This window comes from Naumovozyma dairenensis, chromosome 8 (assembly GCF_000227115.2).
Source record: "Naumovozyma dairenensis CBS 421 chromosome 8, complete genome".
NCBI lineage: Eukaryota > Fungi > Ascomycota > Saccharomycetes > Saccharomycetales > Saccharomycetaceae > Naumovozyma > Naumovozyma dairenensis.
In genome coordinates, this window is record NC_016486.1 from 612,063 (window position 1) to 634,937 (window position 22,875).

Here is a 22,875-nt window from a genome sequence, read left to right on the forward strand (position 1 = left end):
CCTTTTTAGAACAATTTTCAGATATAAGTAATAGGCAAATGTGACAAAGAACTGTAATCCATGTCAAATGTTTAGACCTTGACTATACCAAAATTTTTCACTATATATTATCTTAGTAGATTATAATAAAATTTGGAAAGATCAATGGAAGGGAAAAGCACCAAACGCGAAACAGCGAAATTGAGACGCGTAACAGAAGCCTCCAGAACAATATCTGTCCAGGTATATCACGTGTAGTAACAGTTTATCACGTGCACAAAAAGAATCACCATAATTAGAATCACAAGAAGAAAGAACCCAATTTTAAGTAATTACTGAGACAATGAATGAAACACCCTTTTTACCCATAATATGTATGATCTGGTTTGGGTGAAATTTGGTGTCACTTTGAATAATTTACCTACGACAAAATGCAATAAAGTAGATGAGCTAAGCAGCTATGGTATATATATAATATGTATGTATAGTTATATATAGAAGACATAAAATCATCGACTCTTTTTCCCAAGAGCATTTGATCTCCGTATGATATCTTGAGTTTGCTCTTTTTATCGGTATCAAAAAAATAGAAAACCATACCAGAAGACAAGGAAAAAAATACAATGAACACAGTAGCAAAAGTATACTCGTTTGGCTCTAACGGAAAATATCAACTTAGGCCTCCCAGATAATGAAGAAGATTTATGTACTCCACACCTACATACACCGGTCCAGCTCGTTTGAAGAAGATAGTTTGTGGTGGGAATCATACCATATTGGTTCGTGATGATGGGGTATGCTTTGGTTGTGGTGATAATGCCAATGGTCAACTTCTTGACCCTTCAACTTATGATGGTGATGATGATGACAATATTTTGAAAGGCTGGCATGCGTTGAATGGGGTGGATAATCCATTTGCGGATATTGTTTGTGGATGGGAATTCACTGTGATGGTTGATCACCAAAATAATGTTTTCAGTAGAGGTGTGGGACTTAAAGGTGAATTGGGACTTGGTGATGATTTATTACAAAGTAATACTTTCCGAAAAGTTATTGGATTAGAAATAGCAAGAAAGGCAGAGGTGAAATTGGCCTCTTCTTTCCAAAATTGTGCTGTCTTGGTCAACGAGAAGGATGTAAATGGTGAGTATACATCCATTGTTTATGGATGGGGTAGTAATATAAAATGTCAGTTATTCAAACCTCGAGTAAGCAAGAGTGTTACGAAACCTGTGATAATACATTCCATTAAAACAAGGGATTACAATAAGACCATTGATTATGTTTGTATGGGGAAAGATTTCATGTTATTTGTTAATAAAGAAGGAAGAATTACAGGTACTAGGGGGTCCATTCCCAAAACGTTCCACTGGGAAGAGGATTGGATAGATGAAAAGGACTTGATTGTCCGGTGCATGTGGTCGTCTATTCATATTCTACAGAAACGTGCCACTCCTGAAGGGTATGATAAGATAACATCCTATGGTTACGGTGGATTTGGTCAAATATTTGACATGCAGGGGAAATTAGCACATAATATGAAGGTGAAAGATTTCAACATTGGGAGTGAACATGGTATACTTGTTCTTGATGATGATAATAAAGTGGCTTGTTGGGGATGGGGAGAGCATGGTAATTGTGGTCCTCCCATAGCCGCTGAAGGCACCACAAGTACAAGTGCAAGGACAAGTACTACCCGTGGAGAGCCCGCGAGTATGATCAACGACGCTTGGCCGCTGAACACTGTCATGCCGGGGTTTCCTACTGGTTGTGAGGTACGGGTGTTTGGCGGTTGTGCCAACACATGGGTACTCGTGCAGTGACGACGGGTATGTTTGTGTTCGTGACTCAGATCATATTATATAGTGTTATACACTATAGTATACCATAGTAAAATGTATTATATAACTTAATATATGGACAGCTTGTTCAATCACCAAAGTAAATGATAACGTAGATATCGATGTATAGTTTATATGGTAACTAACAATACATGCTGCCAAATGTTTGTAAAACTGTTGCCACTGACCTGAACTGCTTTCCTTGCAAAGTAAAGGAAGGGACATGAAAGCGGAACACGGTCTTCCCTCTGGACGAAACTCCTGGAAATGAAAATTAAGAACTTACAGAAAAGATAAAACAAAAGAAATCAGGAAAAAGCAATACACACACGTAAACACTTTTAGATAGACAAGAACACATAGTCCCCTAGAGAATAATAAGAATAACAATAAGAAATCGTACCAGGCATATTTGCTATTCTCAGGAAAATCGTATACCCCATTCTACAACGAGATTGTTTTGAAGGCTACCACTCTTTGTATACCTTACTATCAACACTGGATTTTTTCCCGTAAATAAGTGACAGTAAAAAGTTGATAAGGTTCTAAAAGGAATAAAGTACAGTCACGCATTTTTCCTATACCATAACCGGAAGAATTAGATATGAATGACCCTTCGTTAATGGGCTATCCAAACCAGGCTCAACAACAACAACAACAGCAGCAGCAACCTGGGGCCCTTTTATCAAATGGCACAACAAACAATTTATCAAATGGATCCATTAATCCTTTACATCAACAAATACATATGAATAATCCAATGCCACCACCTGGTATAATGAATCCAAACGATATGAATCATATTTCATCAAACTTCCCTCAAATGTTAGAACAATTAAACAACGGAATGAATATGAATACCAATAATAGCAACAATAATACGAATGCTCTTACACTAAATCTACACGATAATAGTAGTAATAACAACAACGCAAACAACCTAGCAAATGCAATTGGCATGAATAGTATGGCAAATAACACAAGTCCTGCGTTGAATTCTATAAACCTTAACTCTTTAAACAATGCCCCAGGTGGATCAACTTTAAATACCACAAATGCAACAACTACTGCCATAAAAGCGAACGCGAACAATCCTTTATTCCATCCTCATCTAGAAGATCCGGCTCTTTTGAATAATCCAATTTGGAAACTTCAACTACAACTGGCAGCAGTTTCTTTACAATCTTTAGGTCAACCTAACGTATATGCAAGACAAAATGCAATGAAGAAATATCTAGCAAGTCAAAACCCGACACATCAACAACATCAAGTACAACAACAACAACAACAACAGGGGAAACAACAACAAGGTCTAGGTTCTCAACCTTCATCTCAACCGCAATCTCAACTTCCACCATCATCATCTCAACAACAACAAATCCCTGAAGCATCCATGTCATTAGTAGATCGTACTAAACAATTATTAATGGATATCGCATTAGAAACCTCCAAAGAAAAATCTACAAATAATAAAGGTGCTCCAATACCACCACATAGTGCCAAAGGTGGGCCTCCTAATTCTGCTGCAAGTAATAATATAACTGATTCCATCGTATCAAGTGCAACTAATACACCAACTGCAACGTCCAACAATAGTACACTCTCTACACCAACTACACCACATATTGAACTAAATAATTTAAGAGATGGAGGAGGAGGTGTAGCTGGTATCAACGTGACACCAACTTCAACCTCAGCATTACTACAACATAAGAAATTGTCTCAATATAATATTGATGAAGATGATGAAATTGAAAACAGAATGGTTGCTCCAAAGGATACTAAATATAATGATCAATTATGGCATGCCATTGATTTCTCCAATTTACAAATCTTCAACATTAACCAAAACCTTTTCAAATATAATTTCTTAACAAGATTATATCTAAATGGGAATGGCCTAACAACATTACCTGAAGAAATTAAGAATTTAACAAATTTATGTGTTCTTGATTTATCAAATAATAGATTGACTGAATTACCCGTCGGATTAGGTTCATGTTTCAGATTGAAATATTTATATTTCTTCAATAATTTAATCACCAACCTACCATGGGAATTAGGTAACCTTTACAACTTACAATTTCTAGGTTGCGAAGGTAATCCATTAGACAAACAATTATTGAAAATTCTAACTGAAAAATCATTCACAGGTTTAATTTTCTACTTAAGAGACAATAGACCCGAAATTCCCTTGACGCACGATCGAGAATTTATCGAAATTAACGCAGACGGTGAACCAACAAGGAAATATGATTCATTACAATTAGCTTCTGCAAATATTAATCCTGATTTAGAGAAAAAATCATTCACAATCTTATCTTATAATACCTTATGTCAACATTATGCAACTCCAAAAATGTACCGTTATACTCCATCATGGGCATTGAGTTGGGATTACAGACGTGAAAAATTGAAAGAACAAATCTTGTCATATCAATCTGATATCCTATGTTTACAAGAAGTGGAATCCAAGACATTTGAAGAATTTTGGGGTCCTCTATTGGAAAAATATGATTATCAAGGTGTTTTCCACATCAAGACCAGAGCCAAGACTATGCAAACGAAAGAATCTAAAAAAGTTGACGGATGTTGTATCTTCTTTAAGAAAAGTAAATTTAAATTATTAGCTAAAGAAGCAATGGATTTCAGTGGTACTTGGATGAAACATAAAAAATTCCAAAGAACAGAAGATTATTTGAATCGTGCAATGAACAAAGATAATGTCGCTCTGTATATGAAATTACAATCAATAACCTCCGGGGAAACCGTTTGGGTTGTTACTACACATTTACATTGGGATCCTAAATTTAATGACGTTAAGACTTTCCAAGTTGGTATCTTATTAGATCATATGGAAACTTTATTAAAGGAGGAAAATCCAAAGCAAGATGTTAAAAAGGCCAACGTAGTTATATGTGGTGATTTGAATTCTTATTTAGATTCTGCAGTATATGAATTATTCACTACAGGTCGTGTAGTTAATCATCAAGATAATAAGGGAAGAGATTTCGGTTATATGACTCAAAAGCATTTCGCTCATAATTTATCATTGAAATCAAGTTATAATTGTATTGGAGAATTACCATTCACAAATTTCACGCCTTCTTTCACCGATGTCATTGATTATATATGGTTTTCTACACAATCTCTTCGTGTTAGAGGTCTCCTAGGTGAAGTGGATCCAGATTACGCTGCCAAATTTGTTGGGTTCCCTAATGATAAATTCCCTAGTGATCATATTCCATTGCTAGCAAGATTCGAATTTGTTAAAAGTTCTAGTGGTAGCAGGAAAATATAGTCTACTTTTATGAACATGTCGAACGTATAGAACAACGTGCAAGTGACAAAACAATGACATCTATCCTTTTATTTCACCCATCTATGTTTTTGTATATTAGTGTTTACCTATTTTCTTTTCATCAACCCATCATATAAAAATATGTTATATATCTTTATATATCTAATATGTACTTTAAAAAGAAGTACTTTCAAGTATATTTTATGATAACATTCTATTTATCACACTATAAATGACCTTTCCCAATGCCAATTGTTTTTTCGCGCTCTTAATAAGTTTTGAGACGTTGACGGTGGTGAGTCTGCTCAACTGCAGCAGCATAAGCGTTATAGACGTTAATGTTGAAATTTTGAAACTCTAATAGTCTATAATCTGGAGTTGTAAAACATAAATATTTAAATCTAAAAAAATAAGTAAGACATGAAGCGGTTCACAAAGAAGCAATATCCATCCAAACTATATTATGTCTACAAATGTCTATGAACAATTACCTTTAACTCCGCCTGTCTTAGAGCCTGAAATAGAATCAAGCCCCACATTAACAACATGGAAAGAAAAATTACGAGATTTGCGGTACCTTACCTTCCTATTCGTTGGGATTGGTCTTCTATGGCCATGGAATTGTATCCTTAGCGCATCATTATATTTCAAAACGATAATATTCAAAGAAACCACCATATGGGCAAAAATATTCGCAAGTTCCATGATGACTACTTCAACGATCTCTTCTATGCTATTTAACGTTTGGTTAGCAAGACGACAACATAGTTATTCTCGCCGTGTCGTCAGAGGCCTAGTATGGGAAGTGATAGCATTTGTCCTGTTGACTATAATATCATTGATTCATAATATCCTACCATTATGGTTCAGTTTTATAAATATCATGCTATTGGTATCAATTAGTTCAATTGCCACTGCCATGACTCAGAATGGTATTATGGCCATTGCGAACGTTTATGGTGGTGAATTTAGCCAAAGTGTGGTGATGGGACAAGCGGTCGCTGGTGTTTTACCATCTGTAGTACTTTTATTTGTCGCCTTCGTCAGTCCCGACAATGATGGCTCTTCATCGTCTACAGGAGGAATACTTTTCTATTTCCTAACCACAGCGATCGTATCCATAATTTGTATTTGCTTATACAAAGTAAGTAATGTGGATCAAAAGCTAGTACTAATAGCAGAAGGGTCCCCAAATTTAGAAAACAAAACGGAAATCCCATTCAATGTCTTATTTAAGAAACTTAAATGGCTCGTATGTTCAATTTTCATGACGTTCATGGTAACATTGATATTCCCCGTGTTTGCATCAACCATATCTGTCACAAGACTGCCAATAACCAATTCACAATATATCCCGCTTATTTTTACTGTTTGGAATTTAGGAGATTTATACGGTAGAGTGATTGCTGATCTGCCCACGTTTCGAGATCCCAATTTTACTCCTTTGAGAATATTCATTTATTCTAATTTGCGTATTATTATGGTGCCGATTTTTTTCTATTTTGCACATTATTACAAAGATACAAAATCAAGAACTATCTTTTTCGATATGGGATATATTCTTTTGCAATTTATATTTGGAGTGACGAATGGACATGTCATATCGATTAGTTTTATGAAGGTTCCAGAAACTGTGGATACTGAGGAGGAAAAGGAAGCAGCAGGCGGGTTTACAAATATATTCGTCGCGACAGGATTGGCTGCTGGTAGTATATTGAGTTATATGGTAGTATTTATGATTTAATTATGTATTCTTCTCAACCTTTCATGAACTTCAAGCACTATCATTTACAGGGGATTCACGTTATATAAAGTGACATCAACAGTTCGTATCTTGTCTGTGTCCTACTCATATATCTCACGTTTTTTTCCAGTCTTAAAGTTGTTTTCTTGAGAGGTTAATTTTGGTTTTCTGTTAGCAATTAATTTCGTAGCAACCCAAATATGTTTAAACTAAGGATGGAGGACCCTCTTAATTAACCAAATTTATTCGGTTTACTGACACAATACGGTGGACTGTCACAGAACTCATATCCAAACGAACGAACGCCATAAATTTCTATGGGGACGTGTAACGCGATTGCCTTGTTTTGATCTTCGCGAAGTATAACGACACGTTTATTTCCCGCTCGTTTTTTAACATTTGCGTTCAGCGTTAATAATGGTCTTCCTTCCTCTGGCAGCATTGAAATGTTACAGCTGCATGAACCATTGAAGAAACAACAACATCAATTGAAGCAAGTAGTTTTAGTCATAGTTTTTGACAAAACCCAGTGAAGGCTCGAAGACATCCAAGAATACACTACACTAGTACAAAACCTCGAAGATGTCATCCTCTACAGGGTTTAGCTCTGCAGAGAAAAAATCTAAAGCAAAATTAAGACAAGAAGTAGATGAAATACCAAGTGACAACGAAGACAAAGAAGTTATCCTTAACGAAAAGGAAGATCTATCTAAAGTGAAACCCATCCTTACACCAAAGAAGAAATGTAATGTGTTATTACGTTTGGAATCCATCTTAATGCCATTGATCTTTACCGGGTTGGCAATCTTCATCAGAATGTACAAAATCGGCGCCAATGACCGTGTCGTTTGGGATGAAGCACATTTCGGTAAGTTTGGATCATATTATTTAAGACATGAATTCTATCATGATGTTCATCCTCCATTAGGTAAGATGTTAGTGGGACTTTCAGGCTATTTAGCAGGTTACAATGGATCCTTTGATTTTGATTCAGGTGAAAAATACCCTGACTATGTAGATTTTGTCAAGATGAGAATCTTTAATGCTGCGTTTTCTGCTATGTGTGTCCCTGTAGCTTATTACACTGGTAAAGCTATTGGATTTTCTTTACCATCCGTTTGGTTCTTTACTGTGTTAGTTCTTTGTGAAAATTCTTACACCACTTTGGGGAGATTCATTTTATTGGATTCCATGTTATTATTCTTTACCGTGGCATCATATATGTGTTTCGTCATTTTCCATAATCAAAAAAAGAAACCATTCTCTAGAAAATGGTGGAAATGGTTGATACTAACAGGTATCAGTCTGGGATGTGCCATTTCAGTTAAGATGGTTGGTTTATTCGTCATTACTTTAGTCGGAATTTACACTGTCGTGGATTTATGGAACTTCTTAGGTGATAAATCTATGTCTTGGAAAACTTACATTTTCCATTGGTTAGCTAGAATTGCCTGTCTAATCATTATTCCCTTCTTAGTATTCTTAGGTTGTTTCAAAATCCATTTCGATCTGTTATACCACTCAGGATCAGGTGATGCAAATATGCCATCATTATTCCAAGCAAATTTAGTAGGTTCAGAAGTCGGATTGGGTCCTCGTGATGTCGCCATCGGTTCATCTACTGTCTCCATTAAAAATCAAGCTCTTGGTGGCGCTTTATTACATTCTCATGTTCAAGGGTACCCAGAAGGTTCTCATCAACAACAAGTCACTGCTTACAGTTATAAGGATCCAAATAATGAGTGGTTCTTCGATAGAGCTAGAGGTTTACCAAATTGGAATGAAAACGAAACTGATGTGGAATTTGTCCTCGCTGAATCCACTTATAGATTAGTTCACAAGAGTACCGGGAAAAGTTTACACAGCCATCCAGTCGCTGCTCCAATCTCTAAAACTCAATGGGAAGTTTCAGGTTATGGTGATGCTGAGATTGGTGATCAACGAGATAATTGGATCATTGAAGTTGTCGATCAAAGAGGTTCTGAAAATACCACTAAATTACACCCTTTGACTACATCTTTCCGTCTTTATCATCCCGATATGGATTGTTATTTGGCTCAAACAGGTAGTCAATTACCAGAATGGGGGTTCAAACAATTGGAAGTCGCATGCATGAAAAATCCATTTAAGAGAGATAAGAGAACATGGTGGAATATTGAAACTCATGAAAATTCCGTTTTACCTCCAAGGCCAGAAGATTTCAAATACCCAAGGACAAACTTCTTTAAGGATTTCATCCATTTGAATTTAGCTATGATGGCTACTAATAATGCTTTAGTTCCAGATGCTGACAAATATGATCTTTTAGCTTCCTCAGCATGGCAATGGCCTACTCTATACCTAGGTTTAAGAATCTGTGGTTGGGGTAACGATACTGTGAAGTATTTCTTGTTGGGTACTCCAGTTTCCACTTGGGCATCATCTGTTGCTATCATTGGTTTAATGGCCTTCATTGTTATTTTGTTATTAAGATGGCAAAGACAATACACTGATTTGCGTAATGCTAATGATTTGAATACATTCTTAATGGGTGGGTTCTATCCATTATTAGGTTGGGGTCTACATTATACACCATTTGTTATTATGTCAAGAGTTACATATGTCCATCATTACTTGCCTGCACTATATTTCGCGTTAATTATCCTTACATACGTTTTGGATGCTAGTTTGAAACGTGTCAGCGGAAGCAAATTGGGATGCTTAGTAAAGACAGTCGCATATTTGACTGCATTTACTTCAGTCATTGGTTGTTTCTGGTATTTCTCTCCAATATCTTTCGGTATGGAAGGTCCAAAGGAGAATTATGCTTATTTGAACTGGTTACCAACTTGGAATATCGCAACTGAAACTGATTAGATGAAATAAAATTATGAAGAAGAAACGTCTATTCTTCGGCATTATTGTTGTTATTAAATGTACGTATATTTTTTTTACGACTAAACAAACTCTATAGAATTATAGATTATAAAAATAAGAATTAAAGTGATGTATCATTCATCAATATAATAAAAAAAACTTGATAAACTGCAAAGCTGTTCCTTCTTTTATGGATGGTTTCTAGAAACGATCAAAATCATTGAAGCAGAATTATATGCGGAAGCTGCTGAGACTTCGAAGAAAACGTGTTCAACTAGCTCTGACCTTATTAGTCATAAAATATTATTGCCCGAGGGAAGGTTCGAACCGGATTCCTGTTCCTGTTACCGGGTAACAGATACGGTGAAATATTCCGATTTAAGATAATAATAATATTGACGATTTGATCTCGATCAAAATATTGAATATCTATACCGAATACCGAATCCATACACCGCCTTCAAGGTCAAATATAGAAGGTAATCATATTTACGAAGGATTCTTAAAACAGCTTATTTTTCTTGACATTCGCTTACTTTATTTTCTGTCTTTTTTGCCTAATCGATCGTTTTTACCAAAATTATTTATATTCCAATTAAAAACCAAAATTACAATCCTGCTGCACCACTTTACATTCGCTTATTAAACCACATTTTATTAACCTCTAATGGATATTGATATATTTAGTCAACCTGACTATTATCCAACCCCCTCTGAAAATGTTATCAAGTATACGGAACCATCAACATGGGTGGAAAATAGAAGGAAGATAGTATCCCAATCTGACATCATCGCATTAATAATTTACCTGTCCTCTCCAATAGACCCAATTGATTATACGATATTTGCAGATTTTTTTCTGATATATAGGAACTTTATCTCACCAATTGAACTACATCAGCTCTTAATATCAAGATTCAGGTGGTGTATCAATGAAATTATAGATCACGATGCTAGCAATGGAGAAAGGAAGAAAATTGGAGAAATTGCCCTAGTGAGAACGTTTGTACTTATCAGGCATTCTTTGCTAAACCATTACATTCAAGATTTTCTACAAGATTATAGTCTTCGATTACAAGTTATCAAATTCCTAAACAATAATACTTTATATCAAAACTGTCCGACTATTGTCCGTAGTTCGATTATAAACTTGAAGAAGGCATGGATATATTCATCCAAATTAGCATGGGACAATGTATCCTTCGATGAACCAAATTCTATTGGTAAGGATGCTTGGTTACTTTTTGAGATTAAGGATATATTACAATTGCAGATGATGAAAAGAAGAGAAAGCCGACTGAGCCAATACGCTATACAAGGTACTTCAAGTCCAGATTTCCGTAATAGAAGTGTATTATCATTATATAAAACATCGGATAACTTCAAACTCCCGGATGTGAAAAATAAAAAAGCAACTCCATCCATGTTATTCTCTCCTACAGATAATTCAAAAGGAACATCTTATACATCATCTGGCAAATCAATTGCTTCATTCACATCTGCTTCTGGCGATTTGAAAGATACAACAAAGAAAGTAACTACGTCTGATCTCACTAAAACTAGTCATATATCGAAGTTAGATCATATGTCAACAGTAATAAAAGATATTGAATACCCAACTTCTCCGGCAATAAATGCAATAATACCCCCAACACCTGCTAAAAAAGTCGAGTTTATATTGAAGTCATCGTATTTCCCAGAAGTTAGTGGCATTGAAACGGAATCACCTTCGTCAATCCAAGATAGCAAACAATCTTTGCAGGGAACAACTTCATCCTCGCTATTACACCGTAGTGCTCTAGGTCTTCTTAATAAATGGAAAAAGAATCACAACCATAATTATATTCATACAAGTCACTATAAAAATGAACCTAAAACTCATAATAAACATTTGTTACAACGAAATAATCCTCATGTACAACCAGATATTGATAATTTTGTTAAATACGTTATATCAATAACATCTTTAGAGAAAACTGATAAAACTAAGGACTCAGAACAGTTTTCAAATTTGCTGGAATCCAAATTTGATATTTTAAGTGCAAGAACAATTGATGAAGTGGAATATCTGCTAACTTTACAAAATGAATTGTTGAACAAAGTGGATAAAAATACTATAGAAATAAATGCAGATAGTGAGAAACATGAAGCGATAATATCAAGCGAGATAGAGAATGATAACGAAGCCAATACTGCTCATACAAAACTAAAGAAACCTGCAGATACTGACTTTAGCGCAATGGATAATTTGGATTTATATCAAACTGTAAGCTCTATTGCCCAGTCAGTCATTTCTTTATCAAATATTTTAAATACCCAAACAGCACAATTGAATTCACCGTCATTAGCAGCACTAGAGAGAAGGCGAATAAAAAGTTCTTTACCTATTTTAGGAAGCCCCAGTACTCTTAATTTCAAGACCAGATCAAGAGTAAGTTTAGATGATTCACCAATAAAAGAAACGTCACCTCTTTCTCGTAACAACGGTCCACAGAGGTTGGTTTTCCATGGGCCTCAAGATGAGTCTACCTCTACCACAGATGGTCCGAAATTCAATTATTCTCCAACAAAGCCCTTACGAACTTCACATCGTTCTTCTCCTTTAAAGAATATGCTACCTGATTTCAATGACGATTCTTCAGGTTATGACCTCGAAGAAAACGAATCTTTTGTCTCAACAGTGAGCTATGATTCAAAACTATCCTCAATTTCTGTGCAATTTAAAAGTCCTAGAAGACCCAAAAATGATGCTCTGAATGGGACACTTTTTAGTAGGAATGATCATAGTAACACTAATGAAGAGCCAATATTGAAAAAGAAGAAGGCTCACAACAATTTAAAAGAGTTCACATTTGAAGCATCAAAACTTTCCTTGCCCAATATGAGTCCGAGGAAAATAAATAAATCACAGTCGCTGGTGGCTGTTAGCCACGGAAATGATAGCGCTGAAGAAATAGTTGATACTTTGTCGCCGTTAAATAAAATTGTATCACAAACAATTATCAGACCTGCAAGCGGACGTATAAGTATCTCAAGAAATCCGATGGGTCCGTTATCTCATAAAAGAAAGACTTTCCCTTCCTCACCGAATATTATTTCTAATCGTACTTTCGAAGAACGAGAAAAATCATTAATTGAGAGCGAGCAGGAACTAGTTAAATTAGAGGAGGAAACAGCGAAGAGAATTTCTCATTCTTCTAGTGTTGCTACAAGTAGATTGTTTAGTAGTCCCGAGCGTTACCGTGGTAATTTAAGGTTATCTGTTACACCCAGCATTAACTCTATTGTAGGTGGAAGCACATTAAATTCCACCGAGGAAAATCTTGATCCTATCGATGACGATGAAGATTCATTTTATCAGTCGCCACAGAAAGGTAAACCACTAACACTAAGAGAACAATTTAATAAGCCATCATCATCCTTGATTTCAGAGGATATTGCTACTGGAAATGAAATTGATTTGTCGAACGGTATGGCAAATAAATATCTATTTACTCCTGATGATGATGAAAGTCTTGATATAGCATCTCCAGAGAAAGATGTAGAAGTTTTGAAAAATAAATTTCTGAATACAGATGGAAATCATAACAGTAGCGCTAATAATGTTGGAAATGATTTAGATTCCACTATTACATCGACGATAACGAACACTCCTGCAAAAGTAGACAAGATCAATGGACTGGATTACAACAAACTAAATGACATTGCAAACATGCCAGATGATTCCATTCACGAAGATCCTGTTGCTATCGCTATGATGAAATTGGAAGGTACATACGAAGATGCTGACGCTGATGAAAAAAATGGCAATAAGGTAAACGGGTTAGGCGAAACACCGAGTGTAACGGCGTTGATCAAACAAGTTGAAAATTTGAATATTATGAAGATTCCAGCATTTCCAAAGAGTCCAATCGAAAAAAGAAGATCACTGCTGATTGAAAGAAGACGGCAAACGATTATGAATATCCCTATAACGCCTACCGGTACCTTGGATGAAGCTGGTAATATAAGCACAGGTCAGCTTAATGAAAACAATTCTGTAACACCACAACAAGTTCAAGATTTAATTGATAACTATGAAATCAAAGATATTAGCCTAAAGATCACTAATCACCAGCATCACATTCCCTTTATTTTGATGCATGATTCATTATCAATAGCTGAACAAATGACATTAATTGAAGAAGAACTTCTTTGCGAAATAGATTGGAAAGACTTATTGGAACTAAAAATTGAGTACAAAGGTCCACCAGTCACAAGTTGGTTACAACTATTGATTAGAAATGAAAGCCTTTCAGGTATTGACTTGGCGATTTCAAGATTTAATTTGACGGTCGATTGGATTATATCTGAAATTGTTTTAACTACCGATATGAAATTGAGACGGAATACCATTCAAAGGTTTATACACGTAGCTGAACATTGTCGCATCTTCCAAAATTATAATACTTTGATGGAAATTGTTTTAGCATTGAGTTCTACGATAGTTCAAAAGTTTACTGAAGCATGGAGATTAATTGAACCAGGAGATTTATTAACTTGGGAAAAATTAAAGGAAATTCCATCTTTGCACGGAAATTACTCTACGATCAGGAATTTATTAAATTCAGTTGATCCAATGAAAGGTTGTATTCCATTTATTGTTGTTTACTTGTCTGATTTATCTTTGAACTCACAAAAGCATGATTGGATAGTAGAAGATAAGATCATCAATTACAACAAATTTCAAACCAACGTACAAATTGTTAAAAATTTTATTCAGAGAGTCCAATGGTCTAAATTCTATGACTTTAAAGTGGATCATGAATTATTAAGTAAATGCGTCTACATAACGACGCTGACTAGAGGTGAAATTGACCAAATGTCAATGCAAGCACCCTAATAATATATGCATGGATATAAGCGAAAACTTAGTCTCTTTGTAATGATACTATGGTACTTAATTAGCTGATAGAAAATTTTATGTCTAGGAGACTTTATACTTAAAAAAGTTAGAACTATGTCTTTTCTCTTGTATACCTTATGTATTCGGTGTAACTATCATGGCACTTTGTAGGCTTGCGCGGGTATGTTCATTGACATTAAATATGTGGCACGAGCATTAAAGAAGAAACTGAAGGACTATTTTTGCTGAAATATTGAACTATACAAGAATAGTCAACTTCAGGCATTAATTTAAGAAAGGTTGGTCAACTAGAATAATTTGTATAGACTTATTGCTATCGTTACGAGTAGACAATGGTTTCAAACAAGAAAGGACCAGGTACTACGTCTCAGCCTGACGATGCTGCCCTTTTTGATATAGATTTTGCAAACGATTCTATGGGCCATCCAGCTTCAAATATAACATCGACAGACAATACAGAATCTTATGTAGCTGCACCACATATGTTTCCAGAAGAAGTCATTGATTTGAATGATGATGACGATATAGAGAATGACATATATGACAACCCCTTTCAAGATCAACAATCTGACACATGGAATGATAATAGATTTGAAACATCGTCAAATTACCAACCAGACTTATTTCAATCTGGGAAGAAGGAAGGTACCTTTTCAAAGATAAAAAATGCATTCTCATTTAAAAGGAATGCACGTTCACAATCTGAAGGTTTTGAAATGAACAATTACAATGCTGTTACAGAGAATGATTTTGACGATGGCTATACAAATTCTAGAAACCAATTTAACATTAAAATTCTGTTCAACAAATATATACTGAGAAAGAAAGTAACTAATGTCAATGAAGCTGGCGTTCCTCGTGAAATATTCATCAATGATAGAGCCGAGAACGCAAAATACGGATACAATGACAATTATATCTCCACTACAAAGTATAATGTTGCAACTTTCTTACCTAAATTTTTGTTCCAGGAGTTTTCGAAGTATGCTAATTTGTTTTTTCTGTGTACAGCTGCCATTCAACAAGTTCCACATGTTTCACCAACGAATAGATATACAACAGTAGGAACATTGATGGTTGTTCTTTGCGTTTCTGCCATGAAAGAAATAATTGAAGATATGAAAAGATCCAACTCTGATAAAGAATTAAATAACTCGAAAACAGAAATCTATTCAGAGTCTCAAAGTACTTTTGTTGCAGGAAGATGGATCGATATCAAAGTCGGTGATATTATCAAGGTCAATTCAGAAGAAGCAATTCCTGCTGATTTAATCGTTCTTTCCTCTTCGGAACCAGAAGGGTTATGTTATATCGAGACAGCGAATTTAGATGGTGAAACAAATTTGAAGATTAAACAATCGAGAATTGAAACTACCAACTTAATGGATTCGAGAAGCATCGTTACTTTGAATGGCGGCAAAGTTAATTCAGAACATCCAAATTCAAGTCTATACACATTTGAAGGTACTTTGGAATTTAATAATCAAAAGATTCCATTATCCCCAGAACAAATGATTTTAAGAGGTGCCACTTTAAAGAATACTGGTTGGATATTTGGTCTTGTCATATTTACTGGCCACGAAACGAAATTAATGCGTAATGCGACAGCCACCCCGATTAAAAGGACAGCTGTGGAGAGAATTATCAATATGCAAATTATTGCATTATTTGGTGTTTTGATCGTCCTCATTTTGATTTCATCTCTGGGTAATGTTATAATGAGTGCAACAAAGGCAAATCATATGTCTTACCTTTATCTAGAAGGGGTAAATAAAGTTGGTCTTTTCTTCAAAGACTTTTTAACATTTTGGATTCTATTCTCAAATTTAGTTCCCATTTCATTATTCGTTACAGTTGAGTTGATCAAATATTATCAAGCTTACATGATTGGTTCAGATCTTGATTTATATTATGAACCAACAGATACACCAACGGTTGTCCGTACTTCCTCATTGGTTGAAGAGTTAGGGCAAATTGAATATATATTCAGTGACAAGACTGGTACATTAACAAGAAATATTATGGAATTTAAATCATGTTCAATAGCTGGCCGTTGTTATACTGAAAATATACCTGAAGGTAAAAGTGTCACCATGGAAGACGGCCTTGAAGTTGGTTATAGAAATTTTGATGATATGAAAAAGAAACTAAATAATCCTAATGATGATGAATCTCCACTAATCGACGATTTCTTAACTTTATTATCTGTTTGTCACACTGTTATCCCTGAATTTCAAAACGATGGATCTATTAAATATCAAGCCGCATCTCCTGATGAAGGTGCATTGGTAGAAGGTGGTGCCAGTTTAGGATATAAATTTATCATTCGTAAACCAAGTTCTGTCACAATTTTAATAGAAGATTCCAATGAAGAAAAAACATATGAACTTTTAAATGTTTGTGAATTCAATTCAACAAGAAAGAGAATGAGTGCGATTTTCAGGTTCCCAGATGGGTCCATCAGATTGTTTTGTAAAGGTGCCGATACTGTTATCTTAGAAAGATTGGATAGTGAGTTCAACCCATATGTAGAAGCTACGATGAGACACTTAGAAGATTATGCGGTAGAAGGGCTAAGAACATTATGTTTAGCAACAAGAACAATATCGGAGCTCGAGTATAAAGAATGGAGTAAGAAATATAATGAAGCTGCCACAACTTTGGACGATAGATCTACAAAAATAGATGAAGTTGCCAACCTAATTGAGCAAAATTTATTTCTTATTGGTGCTACCGCTATTGAAGATAAATTACAAGATGAAGTACCGAAGACAATACATACGTTACAAGAAGCTGGTATAAAAATATGGGTCTTGACTGGTGATAAACAAGAAACGGCAATCAATATTGGTATGAGTTGTCGTTTATTGACTGAGGAGATGAATTTATTAATTATCAACGAAGAGACTAAAGAAGACACAAAGCAGAATATGTTAGACAAGATTACTGCACTTAAAGAACATAAGTTATCACAACACGAAATGAATACTTTAGCTCTTGTAATTGATGGGAAATCACTTTCTTACGCATTAGAACCTGATTTAGATGACTACTTTCTAGCCATTGCAAAATTATGTAAATCCGTTGTGTGTTGTAGGGTATCACCACTTCAGAAAGCTCTGGTTGTTAAGATGGTGAAGAGGAAGACAAATTCATTGCTATTAGCTATTGGTGATGGTGCGAATGATGTTAGCATGATTCAAGCTGCGCATGTCGGTATCGGTATCAGTGGTATGGAAGGTATGCAAGCTGCACGTTCAGCAGATATTGCAGTTGGTCAATTTAAATATTTAAGAAAATTATTACTTGTTCATGGTGCATGGTCTTATCAAAGAATATCTGTGGCAATTTTGTATTCCTTTTACAAGAATACTGCATTATACATGACTCAATTTTGGTATGTTTTCGCCAATGCATTTTCTGGTCAATCAATCATGGAATCATGGACATTAAGTTATTATAATGTCTTCTTTACTGTATTCCCACCTTTTGTTATTGGTGTTTTCGATCAATTTGTTAGTAGTCGTCTGTTGGAACGTTATCCACAACTATATAAACTGGGACAAAAGGGACAATTTTTTCTTGTGGCGATATTTTGGGGATGGATTGTTAATGGGTTTTATCATTCAGGTGTAGTGTTTATTGGTACTATGTTATTTTATCGTTATGGTATGGCTTTGAATATGCATGGTGAACTTGCAGATCATTGGACTTGGGGTGTAAGTATATACACAACAAGCATATTAATTGTTTTAGGTAAAGCAGCTTTAGTAACAAACCAATGGACGAAATTTACATTGTTTGCAATTCCAGGATCCTTTATATTTTGGCTAATATTTTTCCCAATATATGGTTCTATTTTCCCATACGCAAATATATCTAGAGAATATTTTGGTATTGTAAAGCATACTTACGGTTCAGGTACTTTTTGGTTAACTTTGATTGTTTTACCTGTATTTGCATTGATGAGAGATTTCATTTGGAAATATTATAGAAGAATGTATGAACCAGAAAGTTATCATGTGGTACAAGAAATGCAAAAGTTCAACATTAGTGATTATCGTCCACATGTGCAACATTTCCAAAATGCAATCAGGAAAGTAAGACAAGTTCAAAGAATGAAGAAACAAAGAGGGTTTGCATTTTCACAATCTGAAGAAGGTGGACAAGAGAGAATTATCAGGATGTATGATACCACACAGAAAAGGGGTAAATATGGTGAGCTACAAGATGCATCTACTGATCCATTTGCTGATAAGGGTGTTGTGAATAACAATCCATCTAGTGAATCATTTAATATTATTGACAACACCCAACTTCCTACTAATCCATTTACAGATGAAGCCAGTAGTGACGATCGAAATACTGGTAATAATGAAGAGACACATCCATCCTTAATTGATGATATTCCGCCTATAAGGCATTCTGGAGCCAGAGATTCATTTGAAATATAAGCAATTTTTTAATGTCATTAATAGATCTCGCATATACTTTAAATAAAGATATAGTTTAATTATAATATTACTTTCAATGGTATTGTTTTGAATATTATCTATACCTTTACCATTGAATGGGAATAAATACTGCTCCTCCGATAAGTTAACTGCTCCATATCTTGCTTCAAGCATTTCCTTAGTTTTCGAGAACAATTCAGTTTGTAGGGGCTTTCAGGGATAACACAGCTTATCCTCCTAGCACTAACAACGTAAAATGAGAGCTACGTTCTCGGTCGGATGAAAGATAATCTTTCACCTTTGATCCAAACATTTCAAGTCTTATGTCTTCTTGGTCTCTGAAGCACATGGACAGATATGCATTCATTCAATGTTATTATCGGGTTATACTTGAATGTTATTATCGGTTTACTTTCTTCCTCTTCTTGACCACCATTTTCTTCGTTTTCTTGCAAGATGTATGGAGTTGTATTATCCTCGTTGGACTCAGTATCGTCTGTAGCTATTTTTGAAGATTTCTGCTCCATTAGCAATATTTTCCTTTTAGGTACCAAACCCAAAGATTGAGCAACACCAATAGTTTCATCTGTAAATAAAAGATAATGCCTAATTTTGGTCAACAATTTAAAACTCTTAATGAATATATCTAACTCCCAATTTTGTTTAAAATGCAATTTATACTTTGTCTTTGAGATCCTTGTAATGGTCACAACAGGGACGTTTAAAAACTTGTTACCATCTGAAGAGGATGCATCAATAATATTTGGTATCACATCCTTTTGGAAATCCATACTTGATCCTATTCTTAATTTATTCAGGACATTTTTCAATAACTTGGGTGACGTCAACTCATAAAGGATTAAGATAATCGTATCTTTGATTTCTAAACATAATCGTTCCATATCTTGATTTGATAGGTATATTCTTGTTATTGGTGATCGAAGACATATGATAGAGTTGTTTGATAGTAATGGAGCTTGGAACGATGTCTTCTCATCGTTATTGTTAGGATCGCTAGATTTGTTTCCTAGTAGACGTTTCCTATTAATGAATATTCTGATTGGGAGAATGGTCCTTTTAGATATTCGTATAGTTGCTACACTTAAGGTCATATTGTTCAGTGATCTTGAAACCCAATGAACAACAATGTATAGTTCAGTATTTTCTGTCTCTAATTAGCATTCCCTTAAGAACTACTTTATCATCGTAATAACGAAGGTTATTTATGTCTTTAAATTTCAGCTTTTCATAGTAGTAACGCCGCCAGAAGTCCAAAACCAAAAGGAAAGAAGACTGTCAGAAAATTATCAATTATTCATTAAAGTGACTAGATGAACATATATATATATATGTGTGTGTGTGTTAGTATATGTGTATAACCGGGAGAAGGATCGTAAAGTCTGCTATATAGTATATAGATTAAATTGACAGTCTAAGAGCGTTGTTTAGATCACCATTTCGGGCAGGTGCTTATCCATATCTCTTATGTGTCACAAAATATGCTAATAACAAAAGGAAACCCAGTACTAAAAGATCATAAAGTAAAAACCAATACTTATAAAGGAACTTACTATTTTTCTTAGAGATTTTCAATGAATTTTCCAAAAATGACAAACTTTCCAATTTTTTCATTGTCTCTTTTTGTTGATTTAACCTATCTGCACAATTCTTCATTCTTATCTCTAATTCCTCCAATTTTGTCACATTCATATCCAAAATCTTAGTCAAATGAGATTCAAAAGAGTTTTTATTTTCCGCATTGAAATCTTCTCTTAGTATTACTAAATAATCATTTTCAACTAATTTCTGTAAATTTATAATTTGTCCCCTAATCCTCTTCAGATCATCATATTGAAGGTCAAAATTAGAAAGATTTTTAGATAATTCATTTTCCCTTTGTAAGATGATATTTTTCAAGTTGTCCTTCATCATAAGTTCACAATTTTTCAACCGAAGTGACATGTGATAATCATAATACCCAACTTCATTAATATCCAGCGTTAAGTCCGTTGTGGTGGTTGTATTTAAATCGTCATCCATATCTTCTAATGCGTCGTTTAGTTCAGAGTCTTCAAAGGATGAGGATTTACCTGGACTATTAGTATGCCGTATCGATGATGATTTTGAGGACACTGACGCTGAAGAGTCAGAAGTAAAAGAAGAAGAATGTGAAGAAATTGATTCAGAAGAAGATGATCTTGAAGAAGATGCTGAGGATCGAAGCGATGATGATGATGATGTCGATGACGAGGAGTTTGAATCCATTGCTTCTGAAGATTCTGAACCTCTAGATAATTTGAGAAAGTGAGACGGTGAGACTTGATCTTCTCTATATAAGAAGGAAGATGTAGTTGTCGATGGATTCTCCAGGTCATGATATAATAGACTTTGTAATGATTTGTTCGAGTGATCTAAACTGCCTGTAAAGCCAGATCTATGATCTAGCGGAGTCATTGTACCTGAAAATTTTAATTGTAATGAGGATGATGGTAATCCATTTCTTGGTTGTAAAAATTGATTTATAAGTCTATCTTTATCATGCAAAGAATTGAACGATTTTTTGATTCTTGTAACTTTGTATACTTCCTCCACTATGTTGCCTTTGATGTCGATGAATAGGTTCTTTTTATTTTTATCCCTTTCGTATGGAGAGGAGGATGATGATCTTAATTTGTTTCTTGAGCTATTAGACAGTCCTAATTTCGCTGATATAGCATCATTTTCACCCTCTAGGTTAGCGAGAGAATCATCAGTCTTGTTAAAAGCATTAAAATCATCTGTTGATTTAAACATACATTCACTGAACGTGCCCGTATTGGAAGAAGAATAATCTACTTGTTTTGTCGAGGTTGTTGGTGCCCTGTGAACTTTCTTTTTAGCCGCTCGTTCAAGTAATGACGCCAAATTCTTTCTAGATGTTCTCCGTATAAGTATAGGTTTATCATCTTCATTGTCATCTTCTTCAGTCATATCTGTTCCTATTCTCTTTTCATTGTTTTTCATTATGGAATGGTCGTTTAGTTTTATTTGGGGTATTCGAGGTTGGGGTGCAATATCCTCTTGCTTTATTGAAGTTTTGGAGGTATTTCGAGATGGGAGTTTATTTACATCGGTATGTTGGCGTGGCGATACAGGAGAGCTATTTTGCATAGGTGGGCCCGGACTAGTTTTAGCATTAGAACTGGCACTTGAGCTCAAACTTGAACTAGAACTCGAACTAGGATTAGAAGTTGAATGATTTGGTACCCACGAAGTCTCACGATTATTTCTTAATAATTTCCTTCGTGTCCTCGTAAGTGATGGAGAGGAAATATTCCCCGATATGGGAAGTTCTTCACTCTTTTCTAGGGAAATATGGCTAGGCTCCATACGAGCAATAAGTCGATCCATATTTTAATCAGTTATTCTATAACAGAGGGTGTCTATTCATGCGATGAATAGTTAATATGTTCTTTGAGAAGGAGAAATAAGGTTATCTCTCAGATATACCCGAAATTAGACGATGGTATGTTACGCAGTTAGGTAGTATTATCAACATCTATAAACCAGATAGACATTTGAATACCTTATTCACTTGAATGTAATGGTAATCATAGTTGTTAATTGTAAAATGATATCGCAAAAGTGATCCCTTACATGAGGGCTCACTGATACTAGTTAGGGTAAAACATGTTAGCCCTTACTTCACTATTTTAAGCCCTTACGCTAGGTTAAAATTCCTTGTGCTTAATGTGGCCCTATGTTTTATCTATTTGTCAAACCCTAAACATGTTACCCTCTCTCCTTCACTCTTT

At 34.9% G+C, this 22,875-nt stretch overlaps 8 protein-coding genes across 8 annotated transcripts; 6 read left to right on the forward strand and 2 right to left on the reverse strand.

The window, feature by feature from the left end:
- Positions 1-683: 683 nt before the first annotated feature.
- ATS1 (Ats1p) lies at positions 684-1,802 on the forward strand (the record flags this gene model as incomplete). The annotated part of the gene is made up of 1 exon (XM_003671620.1): positions 684-1,802. One exon carries the CDS (start codon positions 684-686, stop codon positions 1,800-1,802), a length of 1,119 nt encoding a protein of 372 aa, XP_003671668.1.
- Positions 1,803-2,424: 622 nt separating this feature from the next.
- Positions 2,425-5,121, forward strand: CCR4 (CCR4-NOT core exoribonuclease subunit CCR4; the record flags this gene model as incomplete). The annotated part of the gene is made up of 1 exon (XM_003671621.1): positions 2,425-5,121. The coding sequence occupies one exon, from the start codon at positions 2,425-2,427 to the stop codon at positions 5,119-5,121; it is 2,697 nt and encodes an 898-aa protein (XP_003671669.1).
- Positions 5,122-5,584: 463 nt separating this feature from the next.
- FUN26 (nucleoside transmembrane transporter FUN26) lies at positions 5,585-6,865 on the forward strand (the record flags this gene model as incomplete). Its single annotated transcript, XM_003671622.1, has 1 exon — positions 5,585-6,865. The coding sequence occupies one exon, from the start codon at positions 5,585-5,587 to the stop codon at positions 6,863-6,865; it is 1,281 nt and encodes a 426-aa protein (XP_003671670.1).
- A 582-nt stretch (positions 6,866-7,447) lies between these two features.
- On the forward strand, positions 7,448-9,721 carry PMT2 (dolichyl-phosphate-mannose-protein mannosyltransferase PMT2; the record flags this gene model as incomplete). The annotated part of the gene is made up of 1 exon (XM_003671623.1): positions 7,448-9,721. One exon carries the CDS (start codon positions 7,448-7,450, stop codon positions 9,719-9,721), a length of 2,274 nt encoding a protein of 757 aa, XP_003671671.1.
- A 667-nt stretch (positions 9,722-10,388) lies between these two features.
- On the forward strand, positions 10,389-14,603 carry LTE1 (mitotic regulator LTE1; the record flags this gene model as incomplete). Its single annotated transcript, XM_003671624.1, has 1 exon — positions 10,389-14,603. One exon carries the CDS (start codon positions 10,389-10,391, stop codon positions 14,601-14,603), a length of 4,215 nt encoding a protein of 1,404 aa, XP_003671672.1.
- Positions 14,604-14,959: 356 nt separating this feature from the next.
- DRS2 (aminophospholipid-translocating P4-type ATPase DRS2) lies at positions 14,960-19,081 on the forward strand (the record flags this gene model as incomplete). Its single annotated transcript, XM_003671625.1, has 1 exon — positions 14,960-19,081. One exon carries the CDS (start codon positions 14,960-14,962, stop codon positions 19,079-19,081), a length of 4,122 nt encoding a protein of 1,373 aa, XP_003671673.1.
- A 314-nt stretch (positions 19,082-19,395) lies between these two features.
- On the reverse strand, positions 19,396-20,193 carry SAW1 (DNA-binding protein SAW1; the record flags this gene model as incomplete). Its single annotated transcript, XM_003671626.1, has 1 exon — positions 19,396-20,193. One exon carries the CDS (start codon positions 20,191-20,193, stop codon positions 19,396-19,398), a length of 798 nt encoding a protein of 265 aa, XP_003671674.1.
- A 358-nt stretch (positions 20,194-20,551) lies between these two features.
- Positions 20,552-22,471, reverse strand: FRT2 (Frt2p; the record flags this gene model as incomplete). The annotated part of the gene is made up of 1 exon (XM_003671627.1): positions 20,552-22,471. The coding sequence occupies one exon, from the start codon at positions 22,469-22,471 to the stop codon at positions 20,552-20,554; it is 1,920 nt and encodes a 639-aa protein (XP_003671675.1).
- Positions 22,472-22,875: the final 404 nt, after the last annotated feature.